This window comes from Mustela nivalis, assembly GCF_964662115.1.
Source record: "Mustela nivalis genome assembly, chromosome: 3".
Taxonomy (NCBI): Eukaryota; Metazoa; Chordata; class Mammalia; order Carnivora; family Mustelidae; genus Mustela; species Mustela nivalis.
In genome coordinates, this window is record NC_139022.1 from 103882485 (window position 1) to 103900920 (window position 18436).

Consider the following 18436-nt stretch of genomic DNA (forward strand, 5'->3'; position numbering starts at 1 on the left):
AATCCTGTATGTATTTCTGAGTGCAAGTACCATACTGTCTTGATTATAATAGCTTGGAAGTGAGTTTCGAAATCAGAGACTATGAGTCTTACAACTTGGTTCTTCATTTTCAGGATTGTTTTGGCTATTCTAGGTTGGCCTCTACTGTTGTTACCCCAGGAGACAAGGCCTCGTTCACACTGCCTCTTCCAAGGTATTCATTATGTAGCCTACCATATTGATCCTCATCTTTTCCAATAGCACCTTGCAGTTTTCTTTCCCTCACTCTTCTACTCTAGCTATATGGGCCTTCTCAAACATTCTGAAGTCCTCCCTGCCTGAGGGCCTTTGCACTGATATTCCCTTGGCCAAAAATGCTTTCCTTCCACTCCCTCTGCTCTGTTCCCAAGGCTGACTTATTCTTGTCATTCAGGTTTCTGCTCAAATGTTATCTTCAAGAGAGAGGCCCTTATTAACCCCAGTCTAAGGTAGTCACCCACGAAAACCTCCATCTTTATTGCATTATGCTGTATAATTGCACTTATCACTGTCTGAAATAGTCATATTTATATCATTGTATTTATTTATTTATTTTTCTGTTTCCCCCAGCCAGAGTGGAAACTTCCAGAAAGCAGAGGTCTTGTCTTATTTCACACTGAATTCCTACACATAGGAATATAATATACACTGCCTGGCATGTAATAGACATTTAAGTTATATTTATCTATTGAATGAATGAATAAATTGATCAGTCAAGCGCTGGACAGCCCCTATAGTGGGATTCAGCACTAGGAAAAGTGGTGAGAAACAGTGAACTGACCCTTACACCAGGATTATTTTCCTTGTACTCACCTTCTCTCATTTTCTTCCAGTCAGCAATTCCTCCCTTCTTTTTTTCAAAGTTTCCCCCTAAATCCTCTTCCTAATATCTGTCTACATTTGAGAAGCCGATCTAGACGCATTCCTGGCTTCCCCAGTCTTTACTCTGGGTTACTCTTAGGAAAAATGACCAAAGTTGTCTCTGACCATAGTATATATGCACAAGTGCATCTTAGGTCCATTTGCAAAGATAAAAATCTTGGGAAGCGTGAGGCACTGGGCAGGGAGACAGAAGAACACAGAACTAAGGAGATAAGAACCCAGAACCTCAGAGAAAATGAGAACCTCAGGCCAAGAATCCAAGAGTTCACATTATGACTAATTTTTTAAGGTTTTATTTATTTATTTTATTTATTTGTCAGAGAGAGAGAGAGAGAGAGAACAAGCAGCAGACTGGCAGGAAGAGGCAGAGAGAGAAGCAGGCTTCCCTCTGAGCAAGGAGCCCAATGTGGGACTCCATCCCAGGATTCTGGGATCATGACCCGAGCTGAAGGCAGCAGCCCAACCAACTGAGCAACCCAGGCGTCCCACATTATGACAATCTTTGATTCTAATACCCACAGAAGTTTGAAAACCATTTTCCCACATCTACAGACTGGAGAAGAGAAGACCTACATTACTGATAGGGAGAGATTTTCCCTGAGGCTTGGGAGGCTCTAATAACCCTCTATACAGCCCTAGGTTTTTCATCTAGACATCTTAAAGAGTATTATAGGCATCAATTAACCCTTATAGCACCCTAAAATCTGGACTCTTGGCCCCATTTTACTGACAGAAAACTGAAGCCTATGAGTTAGAACCAGGAAAGGCATGTTTCAGGCTCATATGGCCTGGACTGAACAAGCTAAGGACTAAGTTTGAAACCAGAGCTGACCTCAGTCTTTCCCTTATGATGGTCATTCCCAATGTGGGGACTGTAGAGCACTTAAATTGTTTAAGACAGGGGCACCTGGGTGGCTCAGTGGGTTAAGGCCTCTGCCTTCGGCTCAGGTCATGATCCCAGGGTCCTGGGATCGAGCCCCGCATCAGGCTCTCTGCTTAGCAGAGAGCCTGCTTCCTCCTCTCTCTCTGCCTGCCTCTCCACCTACTTGTGATCTCTGTCTGTCAAATAAATAAATAAAATCTTTAAAAAAAAAAAATTGTTTAAGACATGTTTACCATGTCTTAGCTGCCCACAGATGATAATTTAATTTATTTCTTGTCACTCAGGTCCCAGCGTAAAAGTCACCTACTCAGAGAGGCCTCCCCCAAACATCCACCTCAAGTAATCTTCTCCCAGTCCCTGTCACATTACCCTGTTTGATTTTCTTCAGGGTACTTGTCATTATCTCAGATAATCTTACTTTTCTTTGTTGTTTCTGTCCTAGGATAAAATCCATGAAGTTAGAAACTTTATCTGATAGGACATTGTGATAGTCACTAAGTATTTGTTCAATGTTTAAATAAGAGTAAATGAAGATGTTTTCAACAATATGTAGATGCTGCTGAAATGGGTAAAATATCTAATTAGCTAAGTTTAAATTATACTTCTGGCATATATTTCTCTCAATCAATAGATACTTAGACTATAATTTTCAGAGCCTTCTTCAAAGATTTATTTATTTATGAGAGAGAACGGGGTAGGGGAGGGGCAGAGAGAGAGAGAGAATCTCCAGCAGACTCCCCACTGAGTGTGGAGACTGACTCCAGGCTCTCACAACCCTGAGATCATGACCTGAGCCGAAATCAAGGGTCAGATGCTTAACCAACTGAGCCATCCAGGCACCCCTAGGATCCTTCTTTAAGACATTAAAAAGACCTGTCAGAATTTCCACTTCTGGGGCACCTGGTTGGCTCAATTGGTGGAGCGAATAGCACTTGATCTCAGGGTCATGAGTTTGAGCCCCACATTGTGTGTAGAGATTACCTAAAAATAAAATGTTATAAAATAAAAAAGAATTTCCACTTCTGGTATTGTATAGGTTAAAATTCCTGAACAACCTTCCTGACTAAAACAACTAAAATATTAGATTAAATATAATTTTTAACTTTAGAATTCATAGATGAACTGACATACACAAGTGTTCTCTTTTAAGTGACTCTTTAATTTCACTCCGAGGTATATGCTTTCAAGAAATTCTTGTAATTCCAGAAGACATTTTATATACTCTTTTTACATACAGTACCTTTTTAGATTATTAGGTTGTTTCACTCTATGCAGATTACAGAAAGAAACGTAGATATGTATTGGCATGGAGAAAATATTCAACACATATCAAGTGACAAGCATGTTGTAGAACTCAATGTATAATCTCATTTTAGTGAAAATATTAAAATATTATTCCCTTGAAATAAATTTGAACAATATACACTGAAATTCGGACACTGATCATCACTGGTATGGTTTTCATTTCAAAATTATTTATTTCTGTAGTGTTTTAATATTTTGCACTAATCTCTATTTTTTTAAAGATTTTATTTATTTATTTGACAGACAGAGATCACAAGTAGGCAGAGAGGCAGGCGGTTGAGGGGGGAAGGAGCAGGCTCCCCACTGAGCAGAGAGCCCAATGCGGGACTTGATCCCAGGACCCTGGGACCATGACCTGAGCCGAAGGCAGAGGCTTAACCCACTGAGCCACCCAGGCACCCCATCATTTACTTTTATAATAATAAAAAAAAGAATTGTTTTTATATGTATAAAAAACTTTTTTTTAAGATTTTATTTATTTATTTGAGAAAGAATAAGAGAGAGCGAGAGCATGAGAGGGGAAGTCAGAAGGAGAAGCAGACTCCCCGCAGAGCTGGGAGCCCAATGTGGGACTTGATCCTGGGACTTCAGGATCATGACGTGAGTGGAAGTCAGTTGCTTAACCAACTGAGTCACCCAGGCGCCCTGTATAAAAAACTTTTAAAAAGAGGAATAATTTTCCTGGGAAAGATTTTTCACCCTTTTGCAAACCGAAAAGAATTCAACAGAGACCCCCAATTCTGTAAAAAAATTTGTGAGGACAGAAAGTTCAAATTGGGAAGGGTTTCCAGGTCCCTTTAACGGGGTAGAGGATGAATGGGGTGTGGTCAGTCCCCCAGGGTTACCAGCAAACCTGCTTTTTCCCTGCCATTCTCTCTCCTTTTTTAAAGATTTTATTTATTTATTTGACAGAGAGAGAGAGAGCGCACGCGCGTGCAAGTAGGCAGAGCGGCAGGCAAAGGGAGAGGGAGAGGCAGGCTCCCCACTAAGCAGAAAGCCCAATTTGGGGCTCCATCCCAGGACCCTGGGATCATGACCTGAGCCAAAGGTAGCTAGCTGCTTAACTTACTGAGCCACCCAGGTGCCCCATCCCTGCCACTCTCTACCCCTGCTCAGGAGGGTAATGGAAATCTTGGCCAGCTGCCCTCCAGTCCTGCCCCACTGGTTCCAGTCAACTGAATATCTGGCAGTTAAGCCAAAAGCCAACAATATCCAGACTTCCAAGTAACACCTGTGAACTGAGAGAAGACAGTGGGGTCAGAGTAAGTACTCAGGGGCACAGTAGATCAAAGAATAGTGCAAAGGAGCTATAGGGGATATGGAAAGCCCAGCATATCTTGTTTTGGGATAGCTGCTGAATTGCCCTCTAGAATTTTCCATTGCAAGTGATGGGGCTTCTTGGGCCCTTGAGCTTGGAAAGGCATGGATGGAAGGGTTTCTGTGGCCCAGAAGAGAATTCAGCTTATCAAGGAGAAAAAAACGGCAGGTTTTTGCACATGCTGCACCCTCTGCCTAGAACATTTCCCTCCACCTTATTCTGGCCATTCTTCATTTTTCTTCAAATTTCAAGTTATGGACCATTTCCTCTTCTCCAACTCCCACCACCCCACCCTCACCACCTCCAAGAAGGGTTTAGAGGCCTCTCTGCTCCCACAGCTGGTGCTTGCCTTAGCCAACACCATCCCACTCCAGCAACTCCCTGCTGGTCCTTCCTGGTGGATTTTAAACTGATGAGGTCAGGGACCATGATTATCCTACTCACCGCTATATCTCTGGTATCTAGATACTCCTTAAGTATAGTACTCATAAACTGTTTTGATAAATGGATTGAAAAAAATGGAAGGAATGGCAAAGAATCCCTCCACTTGTCTGGAATGTGGTTCTCAGAAGCCTAAGGGAGTGGCCTCCTGGGCAAAGGAAAGCAGCAGGGAGCTGTACCCTCACTTGGTTTCCTCCCCACTCCCTACCAAACTTAGATCATTATATCCCTTCCTCCCCAGCCCTGCAGCTCTACATCCAATTTGGCGTGAGCTTGAGCTCCCTCTAGTGGCCAGACTTCAGTGCCACACGTAGCCAAGCCCAGGTACCCTCCTTTATTTCATTCTTCCCTCCACTACTTTGGAGTTTAAGAGGAACTGCAACGTGAAGAGAAACCTCCAGCACACTGGAGGTTTCCCAGGTCTGACCCCCACGTTCCCATCCTCGACCCCAGGGGCACTTCCTTCATATCCTTACCTCATGCTCAGGTTCCTGGAGTCTATTACCAAACTCCTACTCCAGCTAATTCACAGAAATATTAATTTCTGGAGCCCTTGGCTGATACATCAGCTCTGACTGCAAAAGAAAGATCCCAAGATGAGTTGGGAATAGACAGAGCAGCGAGAAAGGGACCCAGAAAGAGAAAGGATATACACCCACACTGAGACAAAGATCATGGTTGGAAAAGACCACCAGAGCTGTCCCCAGATCTTTCAACCCAGACGGACTCATAAACCAGGGCCCCTTCCCTCTAAAGAAAGATTTCCCTGACCCTTTCAGTGTACCTGTGTCAGTGAGGACCTAAGGGGAATGATTGTGTTGATCAGATCTTCAGGTTTAATAGAAAGATTAGACTTTAGGGATGACTCCTGGACAAAAGCGCTCTCCCCGCCCCTGCCCGCTTCTCCTGAGAGGGCCCATCTGGGGCTCACATCTTCACTGTCACCGCTGAGTGAATATTCTGGCTCCAGCCCTTTCTCAGGGATGCTCCTTTCCTTCTCTGGCATCAGCTCATCCAGCCAAAGGAGTTCCTGTGGTGAGAAGACCCTCTCCAGTGCCTTTCGGACCCCCACCAGGCCCAGCAACTGCAGGGTTAGAAACAAGGTCCAGGGCTGTCAGCAAAAGCAGCGAAACATGAGCAGCAGTAGCACGCATTGAGCACTTCCTATCTCCTATGCATCGTGTATTGCTTCACTTAATGCTGACACATTCCTACAAGATGGATATAATTGCTCCCATTGTATAGAGAAAGAAACTGAGGCCCTGAGAGTTTAGAAACTTCCCAGAGGGGTGCCTGGGTGGCTGAGTTGTTAGGTGTTTGCCTTCGGTTTGGGTTATGATCCCAGGGTCCTAGGATCAAGCCCCAACTTGGGATCCCTGCTCAGCTAGGAGTCTGCTTCTCCCTCTCCCACTCCCCCTGCTGTATTCCCCTCCCCAGCTGTCAAATAAATAAAATCTTTTTAAAATTAAAAAAAAAAAAACAAAAAACCTTTCTAGAAGCCACATAGCCAGGATATGGTAATCAGATTGGCCCTACTAGGAAGCCCAGGGTTCTTAACTTCCTCAGGGAGTAAGGATAAGACCAGAAACCACCAGTGTCATCTCCTCACTGAGTAACGGAATCGCCAGTATTGCCTCTCCCAGGGACTCCGTTTGTGGTGTTTTGTTTTGTTTTTTCTTCATATCTCTGTCTGTGGTTGAACTCAAAGAGGTTGGAAATGGAGTTAAATCAGGTGTCCCAGGGTTAGCCTATCTGTGGTATCTCTCAGCTACCTTTCTCTGTCCTAAGATTCCCATCCAGGCAGAGCCAGGGCAAGTGAGAAGGGGAGAATCTTCCTCCTGTGGAGGCTTTGGCCACCCTTGCAGACTCAGAGTCTCCCCGGATCCCTAGGACACTACCCAACCCAGCCCCAAGTCACCATGAGGGGGAAGATGATGGCTGCAGGGGTAGACTTGATTATCCAAAGCAGACCCAGGCAAGCAAGCTGGATGGCTGTGAAGAGGTGAACTCTGCTCAGAGGTATATGCCGCAAGAGCAGGAGGTCTGGCTGTTGTTTTGCTGGCATAAATAATAGCTGTACCCTCTTTGTGAACTAGGGGAACAAGAGGAAGAGGAAAGCTGGATACTCAGCCTGGGTGTCACTATTAGCTATCCAAGCCTAGCATGAGGGGGAAGCCAGAAGACTGCCTTGGCACCCTCCCCATTCAGAGCAGGGCAGCAGAGTCCTATGCCCAGAAGAGTCCAGAAAAGAGGATAGGAGAGGACTTGGCAAGTATAGGCAGGAGGTAGCAGCAGGAAACCAGAGGAAGAGTGGGATTGCATGGTACATAAAATGGGCTCACCTGAAGGCTGCTAATTGCTGCCACCCCCATGTACAAGAAGATGCCATAGAGCACAGGCATTGGGATGAACTGGTAGGAAGAAGCAGAGAGCTGGCAAAGGAGTTCACTTCTGCAAGCTGCCCAGATGCCCCCCACCTTCACCTAGGCTCCAACCCCAGCCTCCAGCATCCACATCTAAGCCTACCCAGCTCTTTCTGTTCTTTTCTGACTTTGCATGCCTGATACTGAATCTTCAAGACAGTCGGAGGAGCTAAATTCTTTAACTGTCTCCATTTTACAAAAGAGGGAATTGGATTTCAGAGAGTCTCAGCGAACTTCTCTACTATCTGGCCTACTTCTCCAGTCTTATCTATCATGTTTTTCTCTGCTCTGTCTGTTCTTGCTCTATGGCTTCCTTTCCTTCCCTCTACATGCCCAAGTGTGTTTCCTCCCCCTTGCAAGCCCTTTGCTTTGCTTTGCTATTTCCCTCCACCTAAAATGCCCTTTCTTGACTTTCTTCTTACTACTCAGGCTGCTCACTACTCATCTCTTGACATCCCAGGAGGGTGTGACCTTTCAATCTAAAGTAGACCCCTTGCACTCTTAATCACCTTACCCTCTTATATTTTTCTTTAGGAGTAGTCACTATCTGAAATCATCCTATTTTATTAATTTTTTTTCATGGGTCTCTTCTCACCAGACTGCAAGCAGTGGATGGTCTGTTTTGATCACTACTGTTATCCCCAGTCTTTGGAACAGTGCCTGGCATATGGTTTATGCTCAGTAAATATCTGCTGAATGAGAGTCACCTAGGTAGTAAGCAGTTGATCTGGTCCATCTGGCTCTTTCAACTACTCTGCTCTACCCAGCTCCATGACCTTTCCCTCCCCAAACCTCTCCTCACTAATGACTCTTGTATGCCATTCTCCATGCCCTCGATTGCTTTGCTGCCTTGGCTTGTTGAACATTTCTGTGATTACGTGTTACTTAATTTTTGTTCACGTGTGTATGTTACTAATAGGGGCTTAGCTCCATATCTCTTTTCAATACTCCTGCCCCTTCCTGTGCACTGCCCCCTTCTCCCAAGTGTCTAGCAGAGCCTTACACATGGCAGGTATTCTACAAATACTTGGTAGGAGAGAAGGGAAGTGGTTTTGCCTCAAGGTTTTTCTGGGGTGTGATGATCATACTCTCCATTTAAGGTCAGTTGGGAGGCTGGAGCCAGGGTACCATCCCACTTGGGCCACAGAGGATGGAGGCATGCCCACACCCCTGCTCCACTGGGTAGAAAGCCCCTGGGTGAGAGGTTGAGTTCTCAGATGAACCTGAGAAACTAGCTCCCTTGGTGATCTTTTGTAAGCTACTTAACCTCTTCAACCTTCACCTTCCTCATTTGTGAAGTACGGATGCCTCTCAGGATTCATGTGAGGACCAGATGAGGCCCACTGTGGAGAAAACAATGCAGTGCCTGGTGCCCAGTAAGTATTTAGCCAGTGTCGGTTCTTGCTTTATTTATTATTAGTGCTGCCCTGCCTGCACCCCCCACCCCACCTAACAGAGGTACCTTGAGTACAGGTGCCAGGAAGATGGAAGTTCCTGTGAGGATGAACACCACCAGGCCTGTCAGCCTCTGCTCCCTGTACGGAGGGGGAAGGGTTAGCTGGGGTCTGGGGGAGCCCCCAAGGTGCCAGGCCCTGAGACATGGACCAGATACTACTAGAGGCACTGGCAGGAGGGAAGTGGAGGGACCCCACCCCCCACCCCCACCCCGGCAGTCACCTAGGCACGGTGTGCAAAACTGGTGGAGAGGAACAGGCAGGGCACTTCAGTTCGGGTGTCCCAGGCCTCTCCATCAGCTCAAGCTCGTAGGTTTTTATTTTTATTTTGATGGAAATTTAGCAGTTTTTACAGGCCATAAAAACTTTTCTTTCCCAGTTTCAAAGTTATTTTTGCATACTTTTGACACATTGTGTTTCCAGTAGTTACAAATTGTTTTTGTGATGGTAACTCTGTAACATCAATGAGGTACTCCTATGCTGAGGGCAGGGGGAATTAGCGGGCCTCACCCAGCCCTGGCTGCCTCTGCCTTCACAGCCAGGAGGATCCTCTCAAGGGCCCTTCCTATCCCATGGCCAAAGGAGAATGGGGGAAGATCTGACAGAACCCATCTCGGCCCAGAACCCATCTGTTCACCCCACTGCAGTGTTCACGAGCAGTGAGAGCCCTCTGGAGTCACCAGCTTCGAATTTAAGCTGTCCGGATAACTGCTTCATTTCCCACCATATCACCTTACTGACCACCTCTCACTCTCACCTCCTGAATACTGGCCTCACCTGATCCCCAGGAAGCTGCGGGGCTCCCCCAGGGCACAGGCTCTGCTTTCTCTCCGAAGACTGTCCATGTGGGCCAGGGAGATGACCGTGGCGGAGACATACCAGGGGAGTCCCAGCGCTGACGTGAGCACCATCAGTGCAGCCACACAGAAGAGATCCAGGTGGAAGCCAGCACCCTTCTGCACGTAGTGGTGGAGCATTGAGGGAGAAACTAAGCCAGACCTGGGCTCTCTGCCCTCTGGAGTGGGAGAGGAAGGTCCTGGACCCCATCCTGGTGTTTCTGTCCCTTGGGCTAGGGGCCTAGGGTCTCACCTGGCAGGCCTTACCCGCAGCTTATATTCAGCACGGTTAAGGATGACTGCTGTGATCTGCTGGTCCATGAAGATGAGGATAGACAGCAGCAGGGCAGGTAAGGCTGCTGCCACACTCAGCCACCAGGGGTTGGTTCCAAAAGGTGATACCAGCCAGCCACGCCCAGGGAGTGTGGGCTGGGAGAGGGTATTCACAGACAAGTTAGAGAGGGTCTCCCAGAAGTACCTCATCTATACACCCCAGCGTTGGCATTCTTCCATTAGCCCCCATTCTAAGACGGAGATGGTAGGTAGGAGCAGTATGTGTATGCACAGCTGGTTCAAAGCCTCCCAGTGTCTTAAAAGAGGGCAGTAGGAGCGGGACCACCCTAAGGGTTGGGCTGGAGCCAGGGGCTCTGCACTTGGGTTCTCGGGGGCCCTCCTGCCCTGCAAGAGGGGGAGATGGAGGGTGAGACCTGCCCACACTACTTGATGTACAACACCCTCCTCCCTAAGCACCATCCCCAGTCCCCAACCAGGGTGGAGCGACTCAGGCTCAGACCTGCCTTGATCTGGGGCAGGGGCAGGGCAGGGTGTGTCTGCGTCTGCTCTTATTATAAGCGTCTCTGTGGGGGAGGGGACCCCAGTTACCAGCTCAGATTCTGAGCCCCTGAGGCTACCCCAGTTGGAGTCCCCCTGTTCTGTCCTGGGGGAACCTGGAGAGGAGGTCTCCAAATACACAGGCAAAGTCTAAGTGCTAAGTCAGTGCTAAGCCTTGTCCTGTGCATTGTCCTGTGCCTTTGGTAGGGAGCTCCAGCTTTACCAGATCAGAGCCGGCAGCTGGGAGTGGGGGGTGGGGGGCGGCAAAGAAGAGAGTGGGGAGTAGTGGAGAGGGTAGGGCCAACCTATGACAACAATAAGTAACATTTATTAAGGTCTTGGTATGTGCCCGTCCCTGCACTGTGGTAAAATGCTTTACACTCATCTTCTGTGAAGCTCAAGACAACTTATAGAGTAGAAGCCATTGTTATTTATTATTTCCATTTTATAGATGCATAAATTGAGGCTCATTGATGAGAGATGTGAGTTAATTTGCCTAAGGTTGTACAGCTAGGAAGTGGCAGAACAGGATCTCAAACCCAGGGCTGGCTGAGGAGAACCCATCTTCTTAACCCTTAATTTATAATAATAGCTGCCATGTATTCTGTCCCACTGTGTCAGCAGTAGTGCCTCATTAATCCTCACAGCAACTCTGTGAGGTCATTATTAATAGCCTTTCTATTTTATAAGCGAGGAAATGGAAGCTCAGAGGAAGAGAAGCATGGAATCTATGCATTTCCTCCTCCAAGGTCCTGTCTGCTGGCCCTGCTCTCCCCTCTGTCTTATACTCCCAGCTCTCACCTTGAACTCACTGGGCACCGTGAGCTTTGGTGTGGCCAGACCCAGGAAGGAATCAAGGCCACAGCCCAGCAGCATGGCCAGGACTGAGGAGAAGTCACCGAGCACTTTGCGCACCTGGCCACATAGTGAACACTCAGTCAGATTCAGGCCCGCCACCCGCTTCCTTCTTCACCCTTTCCCATGCATATACAGGGCCCACAAAAAGAGAGGTAACACTCACCCCAGAGGGGAAGAAGCGGCTTGTCTTTACATGCTTGAGGGCCATGGCCAAGAGGAAGGAGGTAAGAAAGAGGAGGAGGGAGAAGAAGGCGATGTCTGGGACTGCATGACAGCTGGGGCCACGAGGGCGGCCTCCCCGCCGGGCACACTCAGGTGGGGGCAGCAAGGAGGCATTGACCAAGCCTAGGTCCTATATGGAGGGTGTTGTCAGGGATGAGGTTATAGGTGGTGAAATAAAAATTGACACTCACTCAGACAGGAGGGGCCCAGGATAAGAGGTCTCCAGCCACAGCACAGGTCTGGGCCTCTATGACCTATGAGGTTTGCCTAGCCTGTAGGGTGGGAAAAGCCAGGAACCACTGACTTCTTTGGCTCCCAGCCTTTCTCTCCAGGCCCTCCCAGGAATAGGCCCTCACCAGACTTGAGATGTCATCTCTGTCTTTTGGCTCTGTCCTCATCCACTGAGACTCATTTCCTGGGAAGCAGAGAACAATTTGGGTATATGCCCCTCCCCTGAGAACCATCTCCAATCCCTCAGAAGTCTAATCTCATGGGCCAAGTGAACCAGAAAGTTCTTAGTTCTGACTCCTCCGTCTGCTGACTCCAATCACTACCAAGTCTGTGCCCCTCAGAACGTTGCCTGGTCCCTTCAAATTCCTCACCTATCTGTATCCCTGATACCCAGCACAGGACTGGCCATAGAGGACACCTAGCAAAATGTTTGCTTAATGGGTGAGTCCACCATCTATGGGTTTCTACCAGGACAAGAACTGGTTTTGTTCATGCCCAGCAGAGTCTGGCACACTTGAGAGGACATCTTGTCTCCATCCCTGCTGTTTCCTTCCACATGGAGGTATTTGTGCCAAAGTAATATGCTGGGCCACTCTCCCCGTGAGTTGGTCACTCAGACTGGGGAAAGAGCAGTGATTTGTTTGACTGGTGAGTTTGAGAGAAGAAGCCGGGCATGCCTCTCTCTGTTCCCTCCTCTCCTCGCTCTTGGGAATAAGCTGCCTGCACTGTGCATGCATTTAGCTCTGCTCCTTTGGAGCAAAACAGTCCCTGTCCAGTGCAGACATGACTGAGTGTGTAAACCTATCTAATTTCGGTTTCATTGTTAGGAAGCCCATTCCTCCATAGACATAAGCATGTTCTTCAATCGACATTGTCAGAAAGAAAAAAACAATATTGGGCCTGCTCTGTTACTTCTCAATTGATTCAAAACCAGAGTGGGGAAAAGTGCTGCTGGGTTTTGGGTAGGTATTCAGGAGCCTGCTGAACTTAACAAGGGGGGACAGCAAGAGGACAAACCCTCCCCCTCCTGCATCCTTCCCCATCTTGCCAAACTCCCTGTTTCCCTCACCCACCTCCCAGGTCTGGGTACTGGCAAAAGCAGCCATAGGCAGGATACCCAGGGCGCTGGATGGGATAGGCACTGGTCAAGCTCAGCATTTTGCCCACAGCATCGTAGATGAAGATGAGGCTGATGAGGGCACAGAAGCCTTCTTCGGTGAAGCGGGTAAAGTAGCGTACCAGCACGCTGGCCTCTGTGGCCACCAGTGCCAGGCAAAATGTGGCCACCCAGATGCCCACCCACAGGCGGAAAGGTAGGTAGTCCAGGTTGTAATCTCTGGTGGGGGCAGGAGGGGTAACACAGACAGGAATTGGCAGAGCTGCTCTGCTCTCCACTTAACCCAGGTTAGGTGCCCCTGGAGCCAGACAGTTTCCACCCTCCTCTACTGACCCAGCCAGGACCAGGCTGAGAGTGTGGCTCATGAGGGTCTGGTGATAGCTGGGGTATTCTCCTACCTACTGAAGGAGAAGAGCAGGCGCTCGAAGACCAGCACTGGCCCCGTGCTGCTGAGGATGGTGAGGGGCTGGCCAGCCATCAGGCAAAAGGCAGCTCCAGCCACTGCAGTGCCCAGGAAACTTTCCAGCACCCCCTAGAAGCCAGCAGGGAGCCTCGTCCGCACAGGACACTGGAGTCCTCAGCACAGCAACCCAAGTTTCCAGGGAAGCCCACCCATCATCCCAGGGAGGGTTAAAGGGCATGGCTGGCAGAATACCACAACTTGTGCCTGCCTCCCTCACGCCTCCCCACTCACTTGAGCACCACTGGTGGCTTCCCCCAGCAGTCCCCCAAAAGTGATGGCATTAGTGACAGTGGCCAAGTAAATGTAGAGCACAGCTGAGAAGCACTGGGGATGTAGCGCGTCCAAGAAGTCGCTGGGGTACCATGAGGCCTTCCGGCGCACATCCTGGATGAGGCCCCCAAAAAGCCTCCCACCCATGGTTTGTCAGTTACGCGGGTGGCCCCACCCCACGCCCCATCCCTGCTACTTTTCCTGGGACTGGGTGAGCCCCTCCACAGTGAGCATATGCCTCTAAGCCCCTGTGACCCTTCTTCCCTCCCAGGACGCTTACCCTGCTCTCACCCCAGCTCACCTCACCTGCCTGTTCGCTGTAACTCTGGGCTGTGCAGCTGTGGCTGGTGGCCATACCTGTCCTCAGCCGGGGCCCCATGCCGGGCAGAGGGGCCCTGGACCTCCTTCAGTTGTGAGAGGATCCTGGAGAATGGGAACTCAGGTTGCCTGAGGATCTCCAACCCTAACATGACTGGGCATCCTGCCCCCTGGTGGCTGCTCATGTCTCTGCCAGCAGGCTTGGAATCCAAAGATGACTTTCTACCCCTTTCCTGGAATCCCTTACCTTCCACCACAGTGGGAAGTTCCCCACCCCCATACCTTTTGTGCTGGGAAGGCAGACATTTCGGTGGGGCAATCCGGGCTGTCGGGTCCCACCGACCTGGAGGGAGCACTGTCACCTCCTCTAGGAAGGCATCCAAGGCTGCCAGAAGGTCGTGAAGGTTGCTGGCCCGACGAACTGACCACTGGAATTGCTAGGGATAGCGGCACAGAGGGGCCCTAAATGGAGATCTGGACCCTTACGTGCATTTTCACAGTCTCTAAGCTAGACCCAAGTCAGATAGGCAGACACGTCTCAAGCATTCATTCATTGATGCATGCATGCAGTTAGTACCTGTTGGCTGCCTACTGTGTGCCAGCACTGTGCTAGATAAGGGGACTCCAGCGCTAGCAAAGGAAACTTCAGTCCTCATTCTTATGGACACAAAACCATACTCTGCCTCGCTGCTGTATTCTGTCACACATCTATAGTCCACACATGCACATTCACTGACACAAGTCTGTGTGGGCACGTGCACACGTGCACGCGCGTACACATACACACACACACACACCCCTGCCCAGCTCACCGGGTCACTGAGGAGGATGGCCATTGCTCGGCCAATCTCATGGTAGCCCTTTCCCAGTGTAGAAGGACCAAGGAGGAGGCAGAAAAATCTGAAGAAGGAACCAGGCCCCAGAAATATCAAAGGCAGCTCTCCCATAAGGCAGCCCTGATCTCTGCCCTCGCTACCAGCCCCCATATGTACACTCCTGTGCACACCTACTTTGCAGCCCTGACCACTACCCCCTCCACAGACCCCTGAGCACCATCCTGCACTCACCCCCAAAAGAACTGGACCAGAGACCTCCAAATCCCCTCCCCAGTAAAGATCCCTCTTCTGGTCTCCAGAACCCTCCACTTTCATCAGCCTTACCTGCTGGGGAGAGGAACCTCAGTGAGGGGTCCCAGCACCACTGGATCCCGCAGTCGCACAAAGGCCCCCAGGGGCTGCACCAGGAAACCCAACTCTCCTGCCAGCACAGCCCCGGCCTCAGACCCTGGAGGCAGCTTCCTTCTCAGGGGGTTCTGACGCTGGTTGGGGGTTCAAGGAGACACGAAGGACAAGAGCTCATTTGGAGAGATGGGTGTTGGAAAAATATTGATTGATAATGAGGCAAGTGGAGGGTGAACTTCTGTTCATCCCTGACCCCTCTCCCAGCCCTGCCCAAGGAAGGGCCACAAACCTGTTCCTTCAGTGGGGCTTCCTCACTGTGAGAAGCCTCTCTTGGATGGGCAGACCCTTCAAAACAGGATTAGGCAGTGACTAAGAGCACGGGCTTTGGAGGTAGAGGCAGCAGGGCTTCCTGACAAGCTTTCCCTCTGACAAACGATGAAAACTGGAGCTTCCCTCTCTGAGCCTCAGCTTTCTTATCACTAAAATGGGGCTGATTGGGGTACTACCTCACATGATGGCTGTGACGATTAAATGAGATACTACACATAAAACTCCTGGCACAATGCCTACCAACAACAACACTTACCAGAACTCTGGCCCCTTCATTTTTCCCCCTCACCATTACCTCCACTTCTTCTCACCCATGAGACCCGAGTTGAGGTATAAGCCAAGGCTAGGCTGGTCTTGGTCCAGGAAAGGGGCAGAGGGATCAGGGTTTTTGGTGCTGGGCCCAAAGACAGTCCTCTCACCCTGGCAGGGCCTGGTGCCTGTGGGCTGGATGAGGTGCTGGGGTCTCTGCAGCAGCAAGGCCTGCAGCTGCCCTCTCAGCTCTGGGCTCAGCGAGTCCACTCTGGTCACCTGTTCTGAAGAACAGAGGTGGAGCTCCAACCCTTTCCTGAGAGCTCCCTGCCCCAAAAATCTTCCCCTTTCCCCTCTGCCCAGGTCCCTTTCCATTCCGGAAACTTGCTCCTCTACTCTATTCTTCCATCCTCACCCCCTACCCCCACAGTGATGGAGAAAGCTAATCCCTAGGGTGGGGTGGGGTGAGCTCTGGAAAGTTATGAAATTTGCAGGGGAAGTCCTGGGGGAAATGGCATAGTTGCCCAGGCCCTCCCTGCAAAGGCTCCCCACGTACCCACGAGCTCCAGGAAGCTCTGAGCTGGACAGTCCAGCAGCACAAGGCCCTCGGCAAGTAGGCTGCGGAGCTTCTGAAGGCTGGGCAGTGCCAGTGTGGGCACGTGAGGAACACTCCACCGGCCTGCACCCACCTCCAGCTTCTCCTCAAACAGGACCCACCTGCGGTAGAAAGGAGTGGACTGTTATCGAGGCCAACTCTCCCAGGTGCAGGAGGGAGCACACAGGAGAGGCAGGTATGGTAGGGCCATGGAGGAGTCCTGGGCCCAGTGGTGCAAAGTATGCCTCTTCCTAGGCATTCTCCCCTCACCTAGGGTCTTGAGGAACTCACAATATACTGCATTGAAAGCCAAGCATCGTGGAGGGTGAGGGCCTGAACTGGAGAACACAGAGAGGAACTCCTGATTGGGGGTTAGAGCACTCCTCACACAGGAGGAGCTACGGGTCATGGAGGAGTCCCCAGCTGGGGAAAGGGAAAGAGCCCTTAAAACTGCCCTGGGTCTGACTCACCTGCCTGTCTCTCTCCACTCCAGGGCCTGGGGCCAGCCCAGAAGCTCATTCAGCTGAATGAAGAGCAGAGGGTCCTTGGGTACTCCCAGCTCCCCTCTGTCTGTGTCAGAGGGGCTGTCAGGGCTGGGGCCAGAGCCAGTGCCATTGTCCAGCTCTCCCGTGGGCACATTTTCACAAGCACTGGAGACCTCAAATTCCTCCTGGCCTGGTAGCTTCATCTTGGGGAGGCCTGCACAGACTCTTAGGGAGCAGTGCCGTTCTAAGTTTTGAATCCAGAGGCCCTCCAGCTGGCTGCATTTATAATGCAGTCCCCCACCCCCCACCCCCTACCCCCACAGAAGCAGCACAACGCAAACAGAGCAAGGCCTGCTGACTCCAGAGCCAACCAGATCATTCCTTTTCCCACTTGCTCTCCCCAGCCCTGGCTGCCTGCGAGCATTTTTAAGGCTAACCTGATCCTTCCCAGGCTCTTCAGAAATGCCCAGCCTGGGGCCAAAATGTTGTGTGCGTTTTCTATGGGATCAGGTCGGACTAGACTCTGTTTTGTGTAAATTAACAGGGGTAAGTCACAGGCCCAAGTCTGAGGACTGGGACCCTCAGATTATCCAGCCCCCTACTCTGTATCAAATACAAACACCAACCCCCAGGACTGTTTTGAGTGTCACCAATATACCCTAAAGGCACCCATTTGGATAAACAGAGACCTAATAAGTAACTGGGTCTGTTACAGAAGTAACAGTTATAAGTAACTGGCTTCTCTTAGAGAAGCCAGGCTACTATAAGGGAGACACCAGGAAGAGTCCCAGCCCATTAAATGGGCTAAGGAGGCATTTCAAGGAGAACACAGTGCCCGAGGCTTAAATTCCTTTGTCTGAACACACCTGGAAACTTTCCAGTTTAGCAGTGTCCCTAGGGTCTGCCCTTCTAACTCAGCCTGGCATTAAGGACAGAGGCGCCAACAAGGGTGTGTGTATGAAGGAGTTCCTGGAGCCCAAAGAACAAAGGAGAATGTGGTCTATTAGCAAGTCCTGTTGGCTCTACCTTCAAAGTAAATCCAGCATCCAATCACATCTCCCCCGCCTCCCACACTTCCACTCTGTTCCAAGCCTCCATCCTGTCTCACCTGAATTATTTCTATAGCTTTCTAATCTCTTGCAGTCATCGCCCTGCTTCCACTCTTCCTTCCTTGCCCAAAGTTCTTAATCCGCATAGCAGCCATAGAGATCCTTTTAAAAGGTAATCAAGCTACATTCCTCTTCTCAGAACTCACCTAAGACATTCCCATTACTCCTAGAAGAAAAGTCAAACTCTGTCATGACGTGTAAGATCTACAGTCTGGCCCTATCCCTACCTCCACATCTCCTACCGCTGGCCCTTGCCCACTCCTTTCCTGCTGCATTGGTCTTTGTCATGCAAAGCCTGTAGCTGCCTGGGGGTCTTCCCTGTAGCTCTTCTCTCTGCAAGGACAGCTTTTGCCTCAGATCGTCAAATGACTGGGTCTCAGCAACATAAGTGTCATCTTTGACATTACCTACTCAAGGAGACCTTGTTTTTTCCACCCAGCCCTGTGTCTCCAACACTGTTCTCGGTTTTATTTTCGTCCCAGCAGTTATCACTACTACAATCTGCCTCATTTATTTGCCGTTTATTGCCTGCCCCGCCGGTGCGCGCACACACACACACTGGAATGTACCGTTCAGTGAGCAGGTATTTTACCTATCTTCTTCAACGGTTGCCCCTA

The 18436-nt window shown here is 49.8% G+C and overlaps 1 protein-coding gene across 9 annotated transcripts; it reads right to left on the minus strand.

Moving 5' to 3' along the window:
- Window positions 1-2921: 2921 nt before the first annotated feature.
- Window positions 2922-18365, minus strand: SLC4A9 (solute carrier family 4 member 9). 9 transcript variants are annotated; one of them, XM_082725433.1, is made up of 22 exons: window positions 16696-18362; window positions 16187-16347; window positions 15801-15914; window positions 15341-15396; window positions 15031-15188; window positions 14683-14770; window positions 14153-14307; window positions 13910-13975; window positions 13514-13688; window positions 13218-13351; window positions 12776-13038; window positions 11828-11886; window positions 11413-11601; window positions 11193-11306; window positions 9828-9989; window positions 9502-9680; window positions 8733-8805; window positions 7190-7258; window positions 6766-6939; window positions 5779-5931; window positions 5324-5422; window positions 2922-4326 (listed from the first exon to the last, which is right to left on the minus strand). In XM_082725433.1, the coding sequence occupies exons 1-21, from the start codon at window positions 16911-16913 to the stop codon at window positions 5369-5371; spliced, it is 2814 nt and encodes a 937-aa protein (XP_082581559.1). In that variant the 5' UTR covers window positions 16914-18362; the 3' UTR covers window positions 2922-4326; window positions 5324-5368. The 9 variants fall into 9 exon arrangements, with proteins under 9 accessions (XP_082581559.1, XP_082581558.1, XP_082581561.1 ...); XM_082725432.1 differs by having other exon boundaries at window positions 13859-13975; XM_082725435.1 differs by having other exon boundaries at window positions 13859-13975; window positions 15801-15909; window positions 16696-16842.
- Between the last annotated feature and the right edge of the window lie 71 nt (window positions 18366-18436).